This window comes from Pongo pygmaeus, chromosome 21 (genome assembly GCF_028885625.2).
Source record: "Pongo pygmaeus isolate AG05252 chromosome 21, NHGRI_mPonPyg2-v2.0_pri, whole genome shotgun sequence".
In the NCBI taxonomy this organism is placed as follows: domain Eukaryota; kingdom Metazoa; phylum Chordata; class Mammalia; order Primates; family Hominidae; genus Pongo; species Pongo pygmaeus.
This window is the reverse complement of record NC_072394.2, coordinates 58,642,402-58,666,478: the sequence shown is the minus strand read 5'-3', so window position 1 is coordinate 58,666,478 and position 24,077 is coordinate 58,642,402. Positions and strand designations below refer to the sequence as shown.

At 42.5% G+C, this 24,077-nt stretch overlaps 1 protein-coding gene across 1 annotated transcript; it reads left to right on the top strand.

Annotated features, from left to right (window-relative positions):
• Positions 1 to 14,744: 14,744 nt before the first annotated feature.
• CBLN4 (cerebellin 4 precursor) lies at positions 14,745 to 23,685 on the top strand. The gene is made up of 3 exons (XM_054468238.2): positions 14,745 to 16,383; positions 19,413 to 19,529; positions 21,499 to 23,685. The coding sequence occupies exons 1-3, from the start codon at positions 16,093 to 16,095 to the stop codon at positions 21,694 to 21,696; spliced, it is 606 nt and encodes a 201-aa protein (XP_054324213.1). The 5' UTR covers positions 14,745 to 16,092; the 3' UTR covers positions 21,697 to 23,685.
• Positions 23,686 to 24,077: the final 392 nt, after the last annotated feature.

Sequence of the window (24,077 nt, the reverse complement as noted above, 5' to 3'; positions counted from 1 at the left end):
ATTATACGTCTGAACAAGTCTGTTATGATCATAGGTCTCATGGAGTTTATAAACTATCAGAAAAGACAACATATTGGTTAATGGTAATTGTGATAACTAACAACAAAATAAAACAGTGTGTCTAGGAGGTGAGGGCATGCCAGGACATTCTAGGTGAGGACTCGACGAGGGAGTGGTGTTCAAGCTGAAGAAATACAGGAGTGAGCCAAGCGGGGGATAAGGGTGGGGAGGAATCATTTTAGGCAGAGGAATCTGTGTGCCGAGGCCTGAGATGGAAACAGTCAAGGCTAAATGTGAAGGGCTACACTTGAACTCTGACTAGAGCGAGGCTAGCAGAAAACAAAGAGGAGGCTGGACTGTGCTGAGGCTGGGGAGGAAAGTGAGGCAGACGTCATAGAACAGTAAAGACTTTGGGTTTGATGGGAACGGGAAACTAATGAGCCATTTTCATCAGGGGAATGATATGGTCATCTTTGAATTAAAAAAAAATCATTCTGGCATCAGTGAGAGACTGGAAAAGAAGAGGGTCCCTGGATTCAGAGTGACCGGTTAGAAAATGCTTCAGGACCTCGGTGGGAGACGATGGTGGTTAGACCGGAGTGATGGTGGTGAAGATGCTGTGGAAGTGGAAGCTGTCAGATTTCTAAAAGAAATTCTGGGAGGTCATTAGCGAAAAACTCCCACTTCTAAATAAGGCAGATCTTCTGTTTCTGCCAACTTCTCAATATAGAATTATAGACTGTGTTGCAAAAATATTATACTGATGCCTTATTTGTTGCCAAGAAAGTTACAATTTCAGAACTTTCTGACCAAAGGGAAATAAAGGAAAGGGAACTTCAAGCACTTGAGAGGAAGGGGATGTTCAAGGCGATGAAGCGAGTATTGAAAACCCAGGAAAGGGAATCAGGAGGGGAAACTACAAGAGCAATAAAGCTTTATGACACTTCTCTTTTCCATGTTTCATCTATCAAACAAGACCTCCTTACCCTAGGACCAAAGCAAAATGACTTCTGTAGATCCTTTTTATGAAGACATTTCCAAACATTTCCTTTGGAAAAAGCCTTCTAATGCAAATCTGCAGTCAAGAGTATGAGCATATGCTGGCTTTTTCCAGCACGTGTGTGTGTGTGTATGTGTGTGTATGTGTACAAACACACGCATGCTCACACACATGCAGATCCAACAGTTTGCACAGAACTTGAGAATAACTTCTGTTATTTTTTTGTTTGGAATGACAGTGTTTCCATAGCAATGTGGACTTGTGTTTTTGAGAGGCTATTTTAATGGGGCTTTGGCAAGCCATGTACAATTACTACTTGCACATGAATCTGGCTTCTTTGGCACTAGCTTGTTATTAAGGAAATTCTAGGGACACTGAATTGGTGGGCTTTGGGATAAAACGTGTAAGTCCCAACTATATCACACATCTGTGCTGAAACACATCCTGCCTTCCTTTAAGTCCCATCTACAACACGCATCTGTGAAGATACACATCCTGCCTCCCTTTAAGTCCCGTCTACATCACGCATCTGTGATGAAACACATCCTGCCTTCCTTTAAGTCTCATCTGCATCACGCATCTGTGAAGATACACATGCTGCCTCCCTTTAAGTCCCATCTACATCACGCATCTGTGATGAAACACATCCTGCCTTCCTTTCAGTATTTGTAGCTTAGCTGCCTCTCTGTGCCTGCCCAATCCGGACCACAGAACTGGAGGTACTGGTAGCATATATTTAATTTTTTTGGTCAACCATGTGGGCAACAAAAGTACTTGCTGGGCTTGTTGTTGTTTACATTTTACTATTTAAACCGTCTTCACGAAGGGCATTTGTTCCCAGCTCATTTTGTCCAAAGTCCCCATTTGGTTGTCCGAAAAAGTCACTTTGAACCTTCATAGTCCTTTTGTGTCACTACATCAAATCAGACTGGCTTCTTTATTCATGCTTTCTTGTGAGCTAAATCAAGCCATGCTTTTGGTTAGAGCTGAGAATATTAAAAAGTGATTAGGCAAATGTCCATTTTATGCTGATTCACCTTACCAAAATTCAGAAAATTCATTTGTCCCTGTATTTTTTCACTGTTTTCTATTCAAAACAAAACACACCCCTTTAGGCTAGAAGTTTTGATTGCAAGGGGAAGAAATCCAACTTGAACCACTTCAAATATAAAAAGGATGTATGGGCTCCCTTTTGGCAAAGTCCAGATATGGAGGGGGCTTTGTCTATGAGTGGGCAAAGGCATTGTAAGAAGAATATCACCTTTATCTCTCTGTTTCTTATCCATCCTTCTTTATCTTGGCATCATTCTCTAATACTGCTGACAAAGAAAATTATATCTGCTGGCCTGAATTTCTGCCCTGAAGGCAAAGGCAGGATCTGTTCTCTTCTGCCTCTAAATATAAAATCCTACTAGAATAACTTTGACTGGTTTTGCTTGAGTGATGTGCTCGCCTCTAGATCAACCACCATGACCAGAGGATGGGGCAATATGAGCTGGCTAGGCCGGGATCACATGCTCATTCCTGGGACCAGGAAGAGGGTACTATGATCAACATTGTCCCTGACAGTCATGAGACTTGAGTGAAACAGGAGAAGCTTTTCAATGGAAGGACATGTGCTTGCATGCAGAAACAAGATGTCCATTGTCCTAAGAAACCTTAATTTTTATCCAAGGAGCCATCCCCATCTTCAAAATGGAAAGATTTCTACACCAAAGAAGCTTTAAAATACAGATCCCAGGACCTCCTTAGAATGTTTAATTCAGTAGGTCTGGGCTTAGAACTTTTTAAATGCTTCCTTGGTTGTCCTAATAAAGAACCTAATAATAATTGGTAGTAGGATATACTAGTAAAAGAAGAAGGATGTAATGGTATGAGAATAATATAGAGCCTTAAAAGAAAGATTAAATTGAACTAAGTGTACTTTCATTATGCAATTTTTTTTTTTTTTTTTGAGACAGCGTCTGGCTCTATCACCCAGGCTGGAGTGCAATGGCACGATCTTGGCTCACTGCAACCTCCGCCTCCCAGGTTCAAGCGATTCTCCTGCCTCAGCCTCCCAAATAGCTGGGATTACAGGCACTTGCCATCACGCCTGGCTAATTTTTGTATTTTTGGTACAGGTGGGGTTTCACCATGTTGGCTAGGCTGGTCTCGAACTCCTGACCTCAGGTGATCTGCCCACCTTGGCCTCCCAAAGTGCTGGGATTACAGGCATAAGCCACTGCACCCAGCCTTTCATTATGCAATATTTAGTTGCAACCTAATTCTACAGAAATCATAGTCTATTTTTGGTAGATATTGTCAGATTCTTCCTATGTTAATGGGGAGGTAGAAGGGGAATCAGGCTTGAGAATTAAAAAAACAAAAACAAAAAAAAAAAACAGAGCCCTGTCTGAAGAGGGGTACCACAGAAGTACAAATAAAGATATGCAATGAAGATGGACATTACTTTTTGGCCACCAGCATCAGAAGCCCTTTCTATGTTTGGGGAATTACGCATCTTATGAGTCTTGGTGAGAGGAAGAATGACTTTCCATTTTATCAGCTGAAAATGCCAGGAACACACTTTTCAAACCCTGTCTTGCAGCTGTCACTTAGATATAGGTCTCACTGATGGGATGCACCACCCTAAGACTTCAACTTGTGAGGTTGTGACATGAAGCAAGGCCTGTGGTTAGGAGAAAGCAAGGCATCATAAATTGAAGCAGGAAAACCAGGAGATGATTTGGGTGCTTCCCTGAGACAGAGGCACTATCTGAGGCTGGAGATTTGACATGATTCCAAATATTTTGATTGACTGGGTGGGTTTGACCAGGAGGGTATGGGCAATTGTGGTAGTTTGCTATTAACTTACAGTGTTTCCCATTCAGACCATCCTAGTACCCAGCAATTTTCTATTAAAGCTTTAAGGTATCTGATATGGTTTGGCTGTGTCCCCATCCAAATCTCATCTTGAATTGTAGTGCTCATAATCTCTACATGATGTGGGAGGGACCTGGTGGGAGGTCATTGAATTGTGGGGGTGGGTCTTTCCCATGCTGTTCTCGTGATAGTGAATAAGTCTAATGAGATCTGATGGTTTTATAAAGGACAGTTCCCCTGCAAATACTCTCTTGCCTGCCACCATGTAAGATGTGCCTTTGCTCCTCTTTTGCCTTCCACCATGATTGTGAAGCCTTCCCAGCCATGTGGAATTGTGAGTCATTAAGCCTCTTTTTCTTTATAAATTACCCAGTCTTGGATATTTCTTCATAGCAGTATGAAAATGGATTAATACAGTATCTGAGTTATTGTAAAATGTAGAGCTCAGGCCAGGCACAGTGGCTTATGCCTGTAATCGCAGCACTTTGGGAGGCCAAGGCAGATGGATCACTTGAGGTCAGGAGTTTGAGACTAGCCTGGCCAACATGGTGAAACCCCGTCTCTACTAAAAATACAAAAATTAGCTGGGCATGGTGGTGCACACCTGTAGTCCCAGCTACTCAGGAGGCTGAGGCAGGAGGACGGCTTGAACCTGGGAGGCAGAGGTTGTAGTGAGCTGAGATCATGCCACTGCACTCCAACCTGGGTGACAGAGTGAGATTCTGTCTCAAAAAAAAAAAAAAGCTTAAATGAGACCTAGAAAAGTTACTACAAAGAAATCTCTCTGTTACACGTCTCCTGAAATGTTCTTTAAAAGTAAAACCAAGTCCTAAAGAGGTGGCAAACTGGCAGTCCTAGAGCTATATGTATCCCAAAATCATGTTTAAGTTAGCCCACAAAAATTTTTGAATTAGCTGCTGACATCTAAAAGTTGGCAAACATTCTGAATTTATTTTTCTATTGAAAAGCCAAGTATCTTGCATTACCGGATTCACAATGTTCATGGTGTAACAGCAGCCGCCTGCTGGAGGTGAGGCAGAGATGCTTGCTCCATATTTTCACAGTTGTCTTCTACTAGTGTCTCCTGTTTGGCCTCATTATCCATCTGGACTCTTACTTGCAAGCAGCAAAAGTCGACTGACAAATTTCAGTAGAAAGGGAATTTATTTAAGTGTATTCTGTGGTTCAAAAGTATCTTAGAGCATTGGAGAATTGGGTTGCAGTGAAGCAGACAGGAATGACACCCCAGCTCCTGCTGCAGCACCAAGATCACCAAGACGGATGGTTTGGCTGCATAGCACAGACCTCACAGCCTGCTGCACCCGCATCACTCACCCTGGATGCTTGATGCTGGTGCCTGTCCCAGACCACAAAACCTGCTGCCACCTTCCCTAGCAAGGTTTCTGTGAGGTTCCTGCCACCTCTCAGGCCTCTAATTCAACCTCTGGGGTGGATGTGTCCAATTTGCAGAGCTTGGGTCATGTGCTTGTCCTCTTATGGCAAGAGAAGCTGGAAAATGAGTGTCTGGTACTTGATGCTTCTTTAGTGAGAGATGGGCTCTGCCTAATGAGGAAGAAGAATCTGAAGACGTAGGAAGGAGTTTCTGACATTGGGTGACCAAAAGGATAGCAGATGCCCACCACAGTCCCCAAAGGCATTTGAGTTTGCTATGCTCACCCAGTACATACTAAGTCCTAATTAAATATCAGTTGGAGTGTAAAACTGGGAACTGTAAGGAAAAAAAATCGGAAGGAGGTAGAAAAGAAGATGAAAAGCAGGGGAATCATGGAAAGGTGAAAAAGAAAAAGAATAAAAGTAAAATAAAAGCAATAAAGGGGAGCAATGCAGAATTTCTCTGGTCTTAAAAACCATTAGCTCTAAAACATAGTCCATCTCTTTCCTCAATTATTTTGTTTTTCTTCTCTATTTGGCCTTATGAAGACTACAAACCCATACAAAGCCCTATAAAATTCATTTTGTGTGTGTGTGGTAAGGGAATATTGGATCCAGCCCAGAAGGGCTTCAGCTCAGTCAATTGCCAAACACCAGCTGTGTAAGTGATGATTTGGTCCATCCAAGAGGTAGTTATTTAGCCAACAGACAGATGGCCAAGAAAGTTGAGTTACTTGGTGCATTGTGTGTCATTCAGGAGGCTCTTGGCCAGCTGAAATAGCTGGAAGCCAGTGGATTCCAAAGCCATGGCCCACCCTATTAGGCTTGCTTCTGGAATCCCCCTGTTCCCCAATTAGCAGCAAAGGACAAAGCAGGGCAGCTTTTGCTTCATGGAGCCTACAACCTAGCAAAGAGGAGCTACTCTCCTAACCCCAGTGGTAGATAAGAAAGTGGCTGAGCTGGTAGCTTGGTCAAAGCTAAGATACTCATAACCCAGTGTGAGGAATGCAAAAACAAGGAACAGCTGTGATAATGGGCATCCAGGGAAAGGAAGGGCTACTTACAGCACTTTTTCCAGAAGTGCATTAAATTTCCAAGTAAAGAAGGATGGGTTATTATGCATCATAAATAATTAGTGAGAATTAGAGAAAACATAAGCAAATTTTTGAGACTATCTAGTTATAATTGGAAATACACTCGAAAAAGGTAGCCAAAGTTAGAATCTATGCGGCATCACTGTATTCATTACTTCAACAAACACTTAATATATCCGTACCATGTGTCAGGGACTAGCCTGGGCAATCTCTGCCCTCATGGAGCTTATTATTGGCTGGGAAGATTCTTTTAGTCAAATAAGACAAATAAATGTAACATCTCAACTCTGGTAACCACTAGGAATGAAAAGCACATAAAACTATGAGAAGATTGTAGGAGAATTTAACCACTTATCATCAAATTATAATCTCGTTACATTTAATATATCAAATCTAATTATAATCTAATTATATTTAGTATATTGAATATTTTAATATGTATACATATGAGTGTAATAAAAACATATATTCCCCCACCTTGGCTTATGGTCAATAGCTTTTATTAAAAATTTTGTGATATGGAGCCTGTCTTCTTCCTCTGAACTTTGTCACTTGCACATTATTGACATTAATTCTTCTTGCAATACACTCAGCTTCTCCTCTGAATTTGGTGTCATCAACTAAAAAATAATGAGTTCTGAGCATTCTAGGAGCTCCTTGCATTTTTGTTTCAACTTTTCTCATATGGTCTAGGGAAAGACCTTTGGATATAAGACAGATGTCCAGCCATGAAGTCTAACCCTGTTTGTTGGCAGCAGCTTTTCAGATGCTGTATTTCCTTATCTGTAAAATGGTGGCAGCAAGATCTACCTCTCACATGAGTGGTGGGAATTCAGTGGGAGAAACTATCAGCAATTGAGGTTACCCCAAACAAAACAAAACAAAACAAAAATGTAATTGCATTGCATTCCAGGGTTAGATTCTAAAATTAGTAGGCAAGGAAAAAATTTCCTAGAGTCAAACTTACCTTGAAAATCCTTTTGAAGTTCTCACCATGGTGTCTGGTACCCCAGCTCTCAGAGAGCTCACCACAGCCAGTTTTCCTTTCAGTGTCAAAACAGATTGCTGTTTCTTCAGCTGAACATCAGATTAAGTGGTTGGCTTGTTTTAGTGGTCATGTTGTAGGAAAATACCTTCCTTTAAACACTAGAATCACACACAATGGCACAAGCTGCTCATATCTGAGAGGCAGCAGGAATGGAGGCTATCACAGCAGCAACAGCAGATCCGCACTTCCCATCTCACGTTTACAAAGGACAGATGTTCACTGAGTGCCCTGGCGAGGAGAGTTGCCTATTGGACTGAAGCTATTTTTCTCTCTTCCCACAAACCACACGCTGCTAAAGTCAGGAAAGTTAAAAGTGTCTAGGACTCTCCATAGTTGGCATACTAGCTCCTGAGATGCCTGTGTTGGCTCCTGGATATTTAACAACTGCCGTGTTACTCTCTGGTGTCTACCTGGCTTTCTGGATTCCTGTTCCTGTGGTGACTGTTTCTGACCAGCTGTTCTTGACTTTCTGTATAATTTCCACTTTGAAGAATCCATCTATTTCCACTCAATGCTTCTTTCAGATGAGACATAATGATTGAGAGTATGGGAAGAAAGAAAGAAAAATAAAATTAAACCTGTTGTCCATCCCCTGTAGGGAGCTCACAAACATGCCTGGGGTCTTAGCTTCATTCAAGAGCTTTAGCTCTGCATAATGATAAGCATTGATCTATCAGCAATGGCTGGCCCTGCAAACTCGGGTTTGATTATTTTCTGGGCATCTGAACCTGGATTGTCTCTCACGCTTGGGTACACTTCGTTTTCCCCTATTATAATGTCTGTGAATTTAAGTTGGGCCATTGCTCGCCAATAGTTAATGGGCCTTAGTTTAGCGTGTGGTAGTTTGACACCTTTAGTCATTAGTAGAGTCTACAGATTAATGATAATAATTGCTACCCTTAATTGAGCCTTTCCTGTGTGCCAGGTGCAGAGCTAAATGCTCTGCCCAAATTTCCCCACTCAGTTCTCACAAGAAGCTATGGACTGAATATGATTTTCATGATTGCAATTTTCTTGGATGAAGGAAGGTTTGTAACTTGCTCTATGGTCATAAAGCTAGTAGGAGGTAGAGCTGACTCTAAACACCCTGTTTTTAACCTTAGAGCTAAAAAACCCAAATGCAAATGGACTCTTGTGGCATCACGCCAATGGCATCTACAAAGTCAAACACCATCTGCTTCAGATTTACCTGGGTGCTGGTTAAGTAAACCTTCCCAGTTCATGGGCAGAGCCATTATCTCAGAGTAAGGCCAGAGAGTCTATGTTGGAAAGAAGCCTCCCAGCTGATTCTTACAAGTAGGAGCCATTGGTTTGGACCCCACATTTAGACCCTTCTTATCTATGCAACATAAATGCAAGTGGCCAGGCACATGTCATACACCCAGCACTGAGCTATGGCTTTCCTGGATGCTAACATACTATATAGAGAAAGCCAAGCTGAATAAAATGTAGCCAGAAATTTTGACAGTATGCATCAGTGTTACTAGTTGCAATGGATTTTTTTTTCTTAAATGTATACTGTGAGGCTTTCTATATCAGAGCATCTTTCTAAACTTGGAGTAAGTGATTTTTAGAGTTGGATCAACATAACAAAAAAGGGAGATTGCTGTTCAATCAATGCCACTTTTTAAACTTTAATTAAGAGTAAATTATGGAGAAAAAATGTGAATGTGATAGACCACTATTGGATGATCTACTCAGAAACCCTTTCTTTTTTTAAAAATATTTTAAATGTGGGCCAGGCACAGTGGCTCACACCTGTAATCCCAGCACTTTGGGAAGCCAAGGCAGGTGGATTATGAGGTCAAGAGATCGAGACCATCCTGGCTAACATGGTGAAACCCCATCTCTACTAAAAATACAAAAAAATTAGCCAGGCATGGTGGCGGGCACCTGTAGTCCCAGCTACTTGGGAGGCTGAGGCAGGAGAATGACGTGAACCTGGGAAACGGAGCTTGCAGCGAGCCGAGATCATGCCACTGCACTCCAGCCTGGGCAACAGAGCGAGACTCCATCTCAAAAAAAAAAAAATATTTTAAATGTGAATCACAATGTAATACACAATTGTTGTGAGCACATTTATAATAAGGAAACATCTGAAATACAATTAATAGTGTTTCCTTCTATTCCATTCCTTTAAATTTGACAAGTTGTTGCCAGCTTTTCATATTTTTTCTCTGTGTATTGAAATACACACATATCTGTACACACTTGCAGGGAATTAACTTGGAATCGCTCAACACAAATTAGTGTGCCTCTTGTTCTTCCCTTTGCCACATATTGCTTATACTACCTTTCTAGGATTTTTCCTTTTCCCATGCCCTGCCCCAATTTTCTACACACTTCATTGCTGGGATATCAGTCACATGTGCAGCATGATTCTGTTTCTACAGCCAAGTTGATTGGTTCAGGATTGGGCATCTGAACCCAGATGGCCGCAGTGCATCTCTTCTCGGGGATTTGGGGGCATCTCTGAGTGGATGGCTTTGTTATGTGTGAAATCTGGAAGTATCAGCTGCCATTTTCCCTCATGCGGGCCTCAGAGAATGGTAGATTGCAGTGAGCCAAAGAATAATGAAGATGTGCCCAGGAGAGGGGAAGAGAGAGAGGGACACAGAGAGAGCAGAGAGAGAGAGACAGCGGGGGGAGAGAGAGAGAGATGGGGGGAGAGAGAGAGAAAGAGAGAGACGGGGAGAGAGAGAGAGAGTCGGGAGAGAGAGAGAGAGAGAGACAGGGAGAGAGAGAGGGAGAGAGAGAGAGAATTTTTTAGGTTCTCTCTAAGGTTTTACTACAGTCTCAGGGTTCAACTCAACACATTTCAAGATGTGGCCCTTTCCACAAAACCTTTTCTCACTGGGCTTCCATTCTTAGTAACTAAGGTGGACTTGACGTTTTAAGCCCCCAACATTTCTGAAATAATTTTATTTTTCCTGTCATACTTAGATCATAGTGATTAAATGTTATTTTGTTTCCCTTATGAGAACTAAAAGCAATGATGTTACTTTATTCAGTAAACTTTATTTATGCATACCTACTCTCTGCTAAATTCTGTCCTCCCAAAGAGTTAATAGTCCAGGGAAAACACAACAATAAATCAACTAAAACCATTATGATAAATATAATGACTGGAACATGCTCAAGGTATCATGCGAAGCCAAAAAGCGGCATCAAAATCTGTCTGCAGCCACGACCAAGAAGTCTCACTGCTCCCTGATGTCTTAGACACGTACCTTATTTGCCAATGGGGTGAGTGGAATAAACTATCTAGAGAAACTGTCCCAAACAATTTTCAAATTCTAAAACCAATTGAAAAGTATTTTTTACAGCATCCATCTATTTTTTCCCACAATACCATCCTCATATGAAACAAGTCTGTCATTTGGCTGTCTCCAGAAGGAGCTATGAAGATTTGCTCAACATGACTCTGGAACTTTCCAGACTATGTAAGTTTTCACATATTGGTTGTTCATGGAGATTTTTTCTTCTTCTTTTTTTTAATATATAAAGTTTTAGGGTACATGTACACAACGTGCAGGTTTGTTACATATGTATACATGTGCCATGTTGGTGTGCTGCACCCATTAGCTTGTCATTTAACATTAGGTATATCTCCTAATGCTATCCCTCCCCACCCCCCCACCCCACAACAGGCCCCAGGGTGTGATGTTCCCCTTCCTGTGTCCATGTGTTCTCATTGTTCAATTCCTACCTATGGGTGAGAACATGCGGTGTTTGATTTTCTGTCCTTGCGATAGTTTGCTGAGAACGATGGTTTCCAGTTTCATCCATGTCCCTACAAAGGACATGAACTCATCATTTTTTATGGCTGCATAGTATTCCATGGTGTATATGTGCCACATTTTCTTAATCCAGTCTATCATTGTTGGACATTTGGGTTCGTTCCAAGTCTTTGCTATTGTGAATAGTGCCGCAATAAACATATGTGTGCATGTGTCTTTATAGCAGCATGTTTTATAATCCTTTGGGTATATAGCCAGTAATGGGATGGCTGGGTCAAATGGTATTTCTAGTTCTAGATCCCTGAGGAATCGCCACACTAACTTCCACAATGGTTGAACTAGTTTACAGTCCCACCAAGACTTTTTCTTCTTAAGCTACTTACTCTCCCTCAAAAAAGATCATTTGCTTGGGCTGATAACTATCATTATAAAGAGCAAAGGGTAATTAAGAAACTCAGTGGACCTTTGTCTAGGTATGATGCAAGCCTCACTGCTCTCTCTCTTTTGATTTTCCATCTTCTGCATGACTGACCTGCGGCTGTCTCTGCTGCATGATGCATGGAGTCTGCTTTCACTCAACCACAATGAGGCCCTTAGAGCTGAATACCTTGTGTGTGTCTGTCTTTGCCTTCTCAGAAACATTTTCTTCAGAGTCAGAAAATAGCTCATAGATCCTTACTGTCTTGGGCTTGCTTGAAACTTGGTTTCTCTAAAGGATGGCTGGAGAAGCAGTCATTGAATTTACTGACCTCAGAAGTATTGCTTTCCTATGCAAGGATAGTTTAGATTCTAATTTACTTTAAAGTTAAGCCCAGCTGCAGAGAACTGAAATGCATTTCTGCATCATCTCTAAAGGTCTAGCAGAAAAAAAAAATCCTAGGCATCAAATACAATATGGGAATCTCAGAAAGGGAAAATATTTGGGTCACAGCTAGGTCTTCTGATAGCATATTTTCAACTGGAAAAATACGAGAAAAAGAAAAAGAAAAACAGATCTATGCTGTGGTTGGAGAGAAACTTAAACTTGATCTTGTTTCTTTTCTCCTGGGGATGCTGGGGCTGAAGTAGGGGGTGAGGAACAGGTGATGCCTCCTTTCCCAAAATGTTGGAAAAGCATTTCCTACAGGCAGGAGATTGGATTTGTTAGTCTTTTGGCAAGAGATCCATAGCCTTTTGTGGTATGGTTTCTGGGACAATGTTCTAATGAGGATTCTGGATGACAGGGAGCAGTATGTTACTAAAACTAGCTCAAGGGAATTGGGTTTTTATTTCAAAGACATAGGAGGATACCAAGAAACCCAAGGTTAGGAAAAAATGTTTCTGGAACTCTTGTAAGCAAGCGTTCAGAACTGGCAATTGACTATTCACTCCCTCTACTTCTCAGAAGTGCTCATGCTCCAGAATTGGCTTCTTTCTACAAGTGTGGCCAGTCCTCTGGTTTATTCCAATACCTCTTCTGCTTCAGCTTGCAGATGACTCCTACATGGCCACATCAGTTTGGGAGACTACAAACCTTGTCTCTGCAACACGTAGTGCTTACTGGAAGCTATTTCGATGTCTCATTAAGATTGCAGAGAGAAAATCTGGCAGCCCCAAGTCATCTGGCCAAGTTGGGCCATACAAGTCTTGGACTTCTGGTATCAAATGCATCAACAGTCCTAGACCCAGGGGCTATCCATGTTTAATCAACTGTTGTGGGAAAAAGAGTCAGGACCCTCTGATTCACAATATAACATAACTTCTCTTAGCAGGGGTCCACAGAAAATGCTGTGTTCCTCATCTTCAGAACACTTTGAAGAGCAGAACATCCTTTAGTAAGGAACCAGGACCCTTATCCCCAATTACTGAGGAGGCTTTGAATTTAAATTTTACTGAGAGAGACTCATTTAAAGCAGTTTATACTATAATATGAGTGATAATTATCTTCTATCAGGAAGCATTCAGTCATTTCTCAATTACTGAGTCTTTACTATGGTCACTATGCAGATTTGGGGACTAAAAATGAATATTTTTGGTGAGAGAAGGAATAGGTTTCTTCAGATCTCAGTTCTTGCTGGCAGGAAGTGCCTGGAGAAGAAAAGGATATAGACAGAATATATTGGAATTGGTGAGGAAGATAGCTTATTTTCTATTTAACAATTCAACAGAGTGTTTTTTTTTTTTTTTTTTGGTCAAACTTCTCCCAGCCTGAAATTGAATAACCAAAGTTCTAGTTATTCAACAGCTGTCCCAGACAAGGAAGGCAGGGTGCTTACCCCTACAGGAAATAAAAGGAACTAAATTCAACTCGGCACCCACCCTCAAAAGACTGCTTCAAATGAGAAGAAATTGCTGCTGTTAACTAGGCAGACATCCCTAAAAGCTAGAAGAGAGTTACAAAGTGCAGAGAGGGATCAGGTGAAGCTTGTGTTGGGCTTAGGGTGGGGCATCAAAGCTGGCTAAATGGTGGCCATCTTCAGAAGGCACTAGTTCACCTTGTTTGGTTGTAGCTTAGATAGGTAACTTTCAACATTTTAACAAATAGCATGGCACTAGCACCTGCCAGTCAGAACTGACACTGGCCTGTAGTCTCAGCTACTGGGGAGGCTGAGGTAGTAGAATCGCTTGAGCCCAGTAGTTTTGAATCTAGCCTGGACAATATAGTGAGACCACCTCCCACCACAAATAAAATAAAATCATAAAGTCAAAACACCTGATACTGGCCCCACTGGAGCAGAATCTGAAGGCCCCTTGGCACCTAGTATTAACACTTTAGTTGAGAGATTATAGGGAGGTGAGGGTCAGGGGATTCCTCGTAGTGTCTTCAATTTTAACAGTTGGAGCTGGTGCTTATAGCTCAATGCCCGGCCCTTCTGAAGGAAGGGGAAAAGGCTGGAGACGAGGTTCACCTTGTATTGTGGAGGGCTGGAATGCCACGCTCATAAGGGCGTCCTACACTCAGGAAGGAATGGGAGCCTTCCATCCCAAGGACCTCCCTCAATAAACATCCCTTCCATTCATAACTAGCCAATGCAATTTTAGGAGCTCCGAATGCCTGGAGGGGATACTGTTTTGATTAAAGATACCATACAGTGTCTGCCCTCTGGCAGCTGGAAGTGTAGAAGAAATTGGGGAAGGGGCGCCATGACCCCACAGCATCGCAGAATTGGAAAGCTGGCGGGATGGGGGTGGGGAGGACCTTAGTTAACGCCGCGCCCCCCTCTCAGAGAGGGTGAGTGACTCGGCCAAGTTCACGCAGCCGGGTCCAGACAGAGACAAACCTCCCTTCCCCGTGGTAGCTGCAGAAGAGGAAGGGAACTCTTGCAAATCAGAGGCCAAGATGGCAGTGGAGTGGCACAGGGGGCGGGAAGCGCATCCAAAGCGGAGAAAAATGCTGTATTCCTAGGAGTGGGGTTGTCTTTTTTTTTTTTTTTAATTGTTGTTGGCACGGTTTCGGAGGACTTATTCTTGCTGAGTTAACTCCCTCTCTCACTCTTTTTTTTGGCCATGCCTGGGGAGGATTCGCGGTGTGAGGGGAAGGCGCGCCCCTGCGGCTTCTGAGGCTCATCTTCCCGGAGCGGAAGGAAGGAATCAGGCACCTCCTCCCAGCCGCCCCCACGGGCTCTGGTCCGCCCCAAGGCTTCCCTGAGCTCGCCAGGCCCCAGGGCTGTGTGGGGCGGGCTCCCGGCCAGGCGCGGTCGGGACGCCCGCCGGTCCCCAGGTTCGGGGCAGCGCGCAGCGCGAGTCCGCGGCGGCTTATCCATCTTCGCGATCCGGCCTGGCAGCGCCGCGCTCCGCTCGAAGGGCACTCGGCGGCAGAGTCCCGCGCTGGGGAGGGGCGAGGGGACCCGCCGCCCCCTCTGCGGACTCAGATCGAGCAGGAGAGAGTGGGCGCCGAGCTGGGGCGAGCGCAGGGCCGTGGGCTCCTCTCTGGGCACACATCCTTTACGCCACGGGCTTTCAGGGGCTGAGGAGCCTCGAACCTTGCCAATCATCAGTGCTGTGCACCCCGCTTGCTTTGGGGTCCGTTAAACGTCAGGAGAGAGCTGCTCAGATGGGGTCACCAGACGCCTTCTCCCCCTTTTCCCGGAGCCCGCGGGTTGCGCGATAAGCCAAACCCAGCCGGACGCTGCGCTCCTATAAATAGAGCGCGTGTGCCCGCTTCGCGCTCTCCGGGCTGCGCGAGGAACGAGAAAGTTGTGCGCAGGGACTGGGGGCGGGAGGCCAGGCAGGAGAGGACCCCGCCGGACCAGCCGCCCTGCACGCTGCGCCCCGCGCGCTGGACCTGATCCTGCGAATCTGCGCTTTTGGTGCGAGGGACCCAGCTAGCTGCTGCCTCCCTCCCTACCTCTGGGTGACACCAGGTTTGGGGGATTTTTTTGACCAAGCGAAAGTGGGAGTCGCTGGCGTCCCGGCCATGAACACAGCCTCGCGTTCTTCTCAGCCTGGGAAGGACCTTCTGCCTCTGTAACTCGTCCTTGCCGCAAGCCAGACAGGACTGGCACCCTCGCCGCTGGGCACCCGCCACCCTTGTGGCTTCTCTTTGAGTCCCCTCTTTTTGTTCCTGCTCCGTGGTTTAGCTGGTGGTGCTTGAGTTTGGGGTGAGAATTTATTATTATTATTTTTTGCTTTAAGGTGTGAATGTGAGGGTTTGATGACTTTTAGATGTCTAGGAACAAGAGTGGGTGCAGGGGCCCCAGGCAGGGCTGATTCTTGGGCGGAGGAGGGTAGGGTAAAGGGTTCTGCATGAGCTCCTTAAAGGACAAAGGTAACAGAGCCAGCGAGAGAGCTCGAGGGGAGACTTTGACTTCAAGCCGCAGAATTGGTGGAAGTGTGCGCGCCGCCGCCGCCGTTGCTCCTGCAGCGCTGTCGACCTAGCCGCTAGCATCTTCCAGAGCAACCGGGATCCCGGGGTAGGAGGCGACGCGGGCGAGCACCAGCGCCAGCCGACTGCGGCTGCCCACGCGGCTCACCATGGGCTCCGGGCGCCGGGCGCTGTCTGCGGTGCCGGCGGTGCTGCTGGTCCTCACGCTGCCGGGGCTGCCTGTCTGGGCACAGAACGACACGGAGCCCATCGTGCTGGAGGGCAAGTGTCTGGTGGTGTGCGACTCGAACCCGGCCACGGACTCCAAGGGCTCTTCTTCCTCCCCGCTGGGGATATCGGTCCGGGCGGCCAACTCCAAGGTCGCCTTCTCGGCGGTGCGGAGCACCAACCACGAGCCATCCGAGATGAGCAACAAGACGCGCATCATTTACTTCGATCAGGTCAGACCCGGGGGGACGCGAGCACCTAGGGGGCGGGCGGTCTCCAGGCACCTCAGCACGAGGCTGCCTGCCCAGGCTAAGCTGGTCCGATTGGGAAATGGGGAATCATGTAAAGCACTCGCCTTCCCAAATATGCCTGGGTCTGAAACTTCTACCTTCTCTCTTCCCACCCCTCTCAGCAGCCCCGGCTCCCATTCCTTCCGGGCTCCTAAAAGAGGCTGCTGCGGCGGCGGGGGAGAGGCTTGGGAGCCCAGAGCCGGGCAGCGAGAGCTCAGGGCAAGTTTCGAGCAACAGGTCGGCGAGAGCCGAAGGGCACCTGGTCCCTGGACGTCGTGATCTCTTGGCCAGATCTTGGTCCCCTGGCTCAGACTCCTCTGCGGGTGCCGCTGAGGCTGCTCCCTGGGTACCTTTGCGGAACAGGATAAATGTTTGATTTGTTTCTCCCAGGTAGAGAAGCTTCTCTCCCAAGAGAGTCCCGGGCTTCCACACTCTGCAGAGATCGGGCAGGTGGCCGCGGGGGGCGGGGGCAGAGCCGGGGGTCAGATCTCGCCTGCAGGTTCCACTGTTCGCGTGCCAGGCGCCGCTGCCACTGCCGCTGCCTCGGAGTAGGCAGCAAGCCCTTCTCTGGTACTTAGAGAAAAGTTGCGGAGGAGGGGAGGAAAAGGAATTTGGCAACTGCGCTGAGCTCCCGTAGGAAAGCGCTTGGGAGCCAGTTCTGTCTTCCCGGGCTCATGTCCTTTCAGAGAATTGCAAATAGCTGGGGAAAGACAGACTTTGAGGTTGATGAGAGTAGGGGAAGAACTGATGGAAGCTGTAGCTGCTGTTCAGCGACCTGGTCCTCCGTGTTTGGAATGATGAGAAACCCCAGGATATCAGCTTACCTTTAGCAAGGTGTCTTAAGGGAGAAAACTGTCCTCAGAGTTTTAATTTCAGCCCCAACAGTATCCAGAGTCTTTTTAAATTCCAAATTCACACTTCACAGTTGTATGCAAAGCTACAATGTGCAGGGGGCACAGGTTAAGTGGTGTTGCAGGATGTGCCAGGGAAAGCACGAGGTGACATCTGTATTCCTTCCTTAATTTTTCCTAACTAATGCACTCTCCAGCTGGCCAAAGACAGAGAATGCCTCTCTAGGGGCTTAGTATTTGATAGCCATAATTTTTAAAGAATTAAGTAGCCCCATTTGGGGTTTTGGTGCAGTATTTTCCATCTTGATGGAAATAAAGTCTCGCACCACCCCTAGTTTGTATTTCAACGCTTTAATTAAATGTTGGAATACTGTGGGCATTGCACGATCCTCTATACAGGGTGTTCTTTTCAATGACCTTTCCATCAATTAGAAGAGGAAAAGGGTTTGTTCTTCTGTTCAGTGAGCCCTGCATCTTAGAGACAAGAAGACACATTTGGTTATAAATCTCAATGTACCTGGATGCTCCAATTACGGTGTAGAGTCAACATCCAGTTTTATACGTAGCCAACACTAATCAGCTATTTTCATTATTGCTAATGAATTATGCTACTTGTATCTGAATCAGGAAGTCACCACTAAGCACCTCAAATTATTTTACTTGTGCTTGAAAAATTTCTTTGTAAAGCCTCTGCTGGGGATTATTGCACAGCTGGTGACTTGTGGAAAGAGCATCTATCAGGTTACAAAAAAAATCTGATGCTTACTTGGAAGAAGGCGAAATCTCAGAATGAAATTACACACATACATGTGTTTTAAGTTAGGTGTTGAGCCTGATACATCTGCTTGACTGTCACTACATTCTGGTATGTTGCCCAGAGGTAATAGTACGTTTTTAGGGAATTATGCAAGAGGCTTGCAAGTGTGTTAATATTGGCAAGAATGCAGTGTTTGAAAGAGATATTAGCAGATTGCCATTGATATATGAGAAGTATATCTTTTTAGGGACCTCTTATTATTTTTGAATGCCACTTACAGGTGTATTTCTTGGAAAGAAATGGAACAAACCCTGGTTATTTTAACATCCATCCTCGATCCCAATCCCTCTTTCTCATAGAAAGAGACTTACCCATGTGACATTGCAAATTTAGCTTAAGAGGTCACTTATTAAAATTTAGAGTTAATTTTATAACCAATAGAACTAGGCTGAATATTTTGGAATACAAAATGCATTATTGCTTTCTTGGGAAACAGTGTCTAATTTCACTTTTGAACCTTGAACTTCAAATAGAGAGCAGGTGATTGGTAGGAGGTTAATGGACAGCTCTGGGAGGAACAGGGAAAGCCACCTATTTCATAGTTTATCCTTCTTTATGTTCTCCTCTTTGGCAGCCCACAAGGGCTGACTCATTGCCACATTATTATAATTAAGGCCTAGCTGGCACAGGAATAAAAAAAAAGATGGTAACAGATCTTAGGAGAGGGGTGGTGGTGGCTCAGAGAAGGGCCAGGCATTCAGATCACTTTGTGCACCAACTGTTCAGTATCAAGGATTATGTCACATGGTGGAGGGGGTACCCATGCCTCTGTGGTTTGTCCAGGGATGCTGCGGAGAGCTCACAGATGCTGATTGGCTGGCTTGGAAACGTCACCTCTGGACATTGCAAAGGCTTGTAGAAGGTGGGAATGTAAACACATAGCAGGTGCCTTTTATCCGACTCTCAAGGTAAAGCTAATATTTATAAGTCCTCAAACGTTAGCTAGATGTTTCCAGAGCCATTGGGCCTTGCTGGAAATTGAGACATGAATACAAAGCAGTTACTTTATTTATTCTTATATCATTTAAAAGACAGAAGAACCTTCCAATATTCAAGTCAATTTTCCAAATCAGTTAAGAGGAAAGATATAGAACTAGATGTTTTATTTTCTATGATTTCTTAAGCTAGTTGCCAAGAATGAATGAATGAACAAAAGAAAAAAGGAAAGAAAGAGGAAGGAAGGAAGGAATGAAGGAAGGAGGGAAAGAAGGAAGAGAAGAGGAAGAGAGTGAGAGGAAGAAAATTCATTTTAGTTACAGAAGAAAATATAATAACTTATTGTTATTTATTATTTTTATTTGTAGATCCTGGTGAATGTGGGTAATTTTTTCACATTGGAGTCTGTCTTTGTAGCACCAAGAAAAGGAATTTACAGTTTCAGTTTTCACGTGATTAAAGTCTACCAGAGCCAAACTATCCAGGTGTGTGTTTTGACCCCTTCCATCCATACTCCCAACCAACTGTGCTTATCTTTAGTGGATTATGTATTTAAGTATTTATCCAAAGTTGTGTTTCCACAATAGAAATAAACAGCCATCTTTATCGTTTATTTTAAAACACTCAATTTCTAATTTTTTTCCTTTTTGACATCCATTAAGATGTGACAAAAAGCATATAGAAAAATAAACAATTGAAGTTATTACCTTAATAACAATCAAACATTTTTTAAAAATCCATGGTTTAGTAAAAATTCAGTGACACAAATCTCTTTGTAAGATCATGCTTTCATTTAATGCACGTACAAAAATTACTTGAACTCGTAAGAAAAATACTTGTAAGACTAGTAGAGCTTTACAAGTGCATACTATATAAATAAAACACATTTGCTATTTTTTAAAATTATGAGATACAGCTAATCAGTAAGAATAAGTCTATGAAGGAGCAACTATTCAAAATATATTTTTAAAAAAGGGTGTTCTATGCGTATGCTTGAGTTTATCCTCAGTTACTCTGATGCTAGTGAATTCTTACCAACTGCAGTTCCACAGTTAATATATTTTGTGTTCTGCTTTCTAAGACAATGGGCTTGACCTTACACTCAAAAGCAACAGTGGAGCTAGTTCCGACAATATTCCAGTATGCTAATACTAAATGACACAAATATATGTGCATGGAATTCTAGGATAACCTTTTATCTTATGCTCAATATTTATCTTATCCATTATGTCAATATGAATGATAGATTACACACTTATCTGTTAATACTTTTACATGTCCTAGTAAATGGATAAATGGATCAGCCTCAGATTTAATTTATTCCATATGACTTTTAACCTAAAAAAAATCTAGAAAACAAACTTACTTCCATGGAAAAGCTTTTCCGCACCTCCAATATTTAGAAATGTATGCAATGCTTGACACAGTGTAATCAAAATTGTAGAATAGAAAATAGTTAATACAGTTTTGAGTTCATTCTAATTATCTATCACTAAAATCTAAAATCTAAATCTAAAATCACTAAAATCGCTAAAATCAGTGATAGTGGTGATTATTATTTTTTATTTTTTGGTTTTTCTCTGAGATAGGGTCTCACTCTTTCACCCAGGCTGGAATGCAGTGGCACAACCATAGCTCATTTCAACCTCAAACCCCTGAGTTCAAGCAATCCTCCTGCCTCAGCCTTTTGAGAAGCTAGGACTATAGGTACATGTGACCAACCAGGCTAATTTTTAAATTTGTTGTTTTGTTTGTTTTAGAGATGAGGTACTGCCATATTGCCCATGCTGGCCTTGAACTCCTAGCTTCAAGTGATCCTCCTGCCTTGGTCTCCCAAAGTGTTGTAATTACAGGCATGAGCCACTATGCCTGGCCTGATGATTGTTTTTAATGCTTATTTCCTATCAGGGAAAATAGAAAAAGAAATAAACACACACAGACACACATATACACACACTTCATTATTTCAATTGATTTTCAGTAGTATGTTTGTTACAGCTGCACAAAAACTCGCAAGGATATTGGTAGGATTGGGTTGTATCTGGGTCTCTTAGGTCAGTGGGCAGAGGGTCTCTTTTACGAACGTACTGGGAAGCTACAAGCCTGCTTTATTTCCAAAAGATTATTGTTGGGTGGAAGAGGTAAGCAAAGCAGTAAGCTTAATTTATGTGCTGAAGGGAAGCTAGTTTTCACATGGCTAAGTTGCTCTCCATAGATGTTATTCTTTTGTAGGAACTTAAGGAAATTCCAATGAGAAAAAAAAATTTAAAAAATCAGTTCAGCAGACATGCAAAGTATGGCCCCCACAATTGGCTAATTTGAAAGGAAGGGAATATATTTCCTGAACATCAGGTATTTTACTGGGTCTGTCATCTTAGACATTATTTATTCTCCCCAGTAGATGTTTTGACTTTAAAGAGAACTTTTCAGTTATTATTATTTTTCTTCTTCTAGGTTAACTTGATGTTAAATGGAAAACCAGTAATATCTGCCTTTGCGGGGGACAAAGATGTTACTCGTGAAGCTGCCACGAATGGTGTCCTACTCTACCTAGATAAAGAGGATAAAGTTTACCTAAAACTGGAGAAAGGTAATTTGGTTGGAGGCTGGCAGTATTCCACGTTTTCTGGCTTTCTGGTGTTCCCCCTATAGGATTCAATTTCTCCGTGATGTTTATCCAGGTGAGGGATGACCCACTCCTGAGTTATTGGAAGATCTTTTTTTCATCATTGGATTGATGTCTTTTATTGGTTTCTCATGGGTGGATATGGATTCTAAGGATTCTAGCCTGTCCGAACCAATACAAAATTTCACAGATTATTTGTGTGTGTCTGTTTCAGTATATTTGGATTGGGACTCTAAGCAGATAATACCTGTGCTTAAATGTAACAGTCAAAAGCTGTCTGCAAGATTTATTCTGAATTTCATTTCCTGGGATTACTGAATTCGTTACAGATGTGGAAATTTATTTGTTTAGTTTTAAAAGACTAGCAACCGGGTCTAAGCATTAGAAAACTCTAAAGTTCTGACTTCAATCAATGGTTAGTGTGATACTGCCAAAGAACTGTATACTGTGTTAATATATTGATTATATTTCTTTTTATTCCTTTGGAATTAGTTTGTTTGGTTCTTGTAAAAAACTTGGATTGTTTTTTTCAGTAACTGGTATTATGTTTTCTCTTAAAATAAGGTAATGAATGGCTTGCCCACAAATTTACCTTGACTATGATATCATCAACATGACTTCTCTCAAAAAAAAAGAATGCTTCATAGTTGTATTTTAATTGTATATGTGAAAGAGTCATATTTTCCAAGTTATATTTTCTAAGAAGAAGAATAGATCATAAATCTGACAAGGAAAAACTTGCTTACCCGAAATCTAAGTGCTCAATCCCTGAGCCTCGGCAAAACAGCTCCCCTCCGAGGGAAATCTTATACTTTATTGCTCAACTTTAATTAAAATGATTGATAATAACCACTTTATTAAAAACCTAAGGTTTTTTTTTCCGTAGACATGACCACTTTATTAACTGGTGGTAGGATGCTGTTGTTTCTAATTATACCTATTTTTCAAGCCTTCTGTTGTATTTGAAGTATCATCTGGTTTTGCCTTAATTCTTTAAATTGTATATATTTATCTGTTTAGCTAATATTAAATTCAAATATCCCATATCTAAATTTAGTGCAATATCTTATTTTGTCTTTTGTATAGGTCATATGAATTCATAAATTATTTATGTCTGTTATAGAATAAAGATTAATATACGTTAGTTGAATTGTTTTTTTTCTGTTTTGGAAATATGTATTCTACATTATTTATTTCCTCTTACTTTGTCTCTTCCTAATCCTTTCTTCCTTCTTTGCTCCTTTTTTCTTTCTTTCTTTCTTCCTTCTTCCCTTCCTTTCATCCTTTCATCCTCTCATTTCTTTTTTCCTGAAGTTTAAGAAAAGCTTTCTGAATTTTCAGGTAATGTCCTCTGAGCTGATATAGGAAATCTTTACTGTGTTTAATTTGTCCAAATGTAGGAATTGCAAGCTTGTCAAAAGAGAATCAATGAACTTAGTAAACTCTTCTTTCTGAAGGGCTGATTGTTAAAAAGTTAAGTTTAAAAGATCCCCTAAAATATCAGGAGGACGCTCAATGTATGAATGAGTGGTGATGAGTTTAAAGACCAATATTTTCATACTGAAGACTTTGAGGAAAAGTTCTGCCCTTTTTTCAACACTAAAAGACAAACAGAGGATCGCAGCCCTCTTAGGAGGAATTATTAGTACACCTGCCTTGTTTGGAGATTTGGCTCAATTTCCTGTTCTTCAGTCCATTAGAACAATTTTTGGGGGGTGGGGCAGGGGGCTTTTGTACTTAGTGGCAACAAGCAAGCTGTTACAGGGAGACACATGCAGGCATGTCTTCCAGGATAATTGTGTTAATTGTCAAGTCAAAATATTCATTAATCACCAGGAAGACTCCTCTTTCTCTGAAAAAAATTATCTGCAGATGCTGGCAATGGATCCTCAATGTTTTGCTTGGCAAGTTGTCTTCTGCTGGCTTCCTGTCAAAAACCTTTCCTCCTGTGTGATTTTATAATGTAAAAAAAAAGTATCGTGCAGAGAGACTAAATAAAAGGGGCATTTTCTAAATGTGAGTGGAATTCTCTTTAAATGGACCTGCTCTAACGTAGACTTCCACCAGGTTCTCTGTGTGCAGAATTTGTATGTATGCATTGCAACAGGTGAATCCTACTTGAGTAAATACAGTTGGCCCTCCATGTCTGCAGGTTCTGCATCTGAGATTCAACCAGCTGAATATCAAAAACATTTGGGGGGAAAAAAAACAAATAAAAACAATAAAATAACAGTAAAAATAATACAAATAAAAACCAACATAATATAACAACTATTTACACAGCAGTACATTGTATTATGCATTATAAGTAATCTAGAGATGATTTAAAGTATAATTTATGTAGATTATATGCACATAATACTATGCCATTTTATATAAGGGACTTAAGTATCTGCAGATTTTGGTG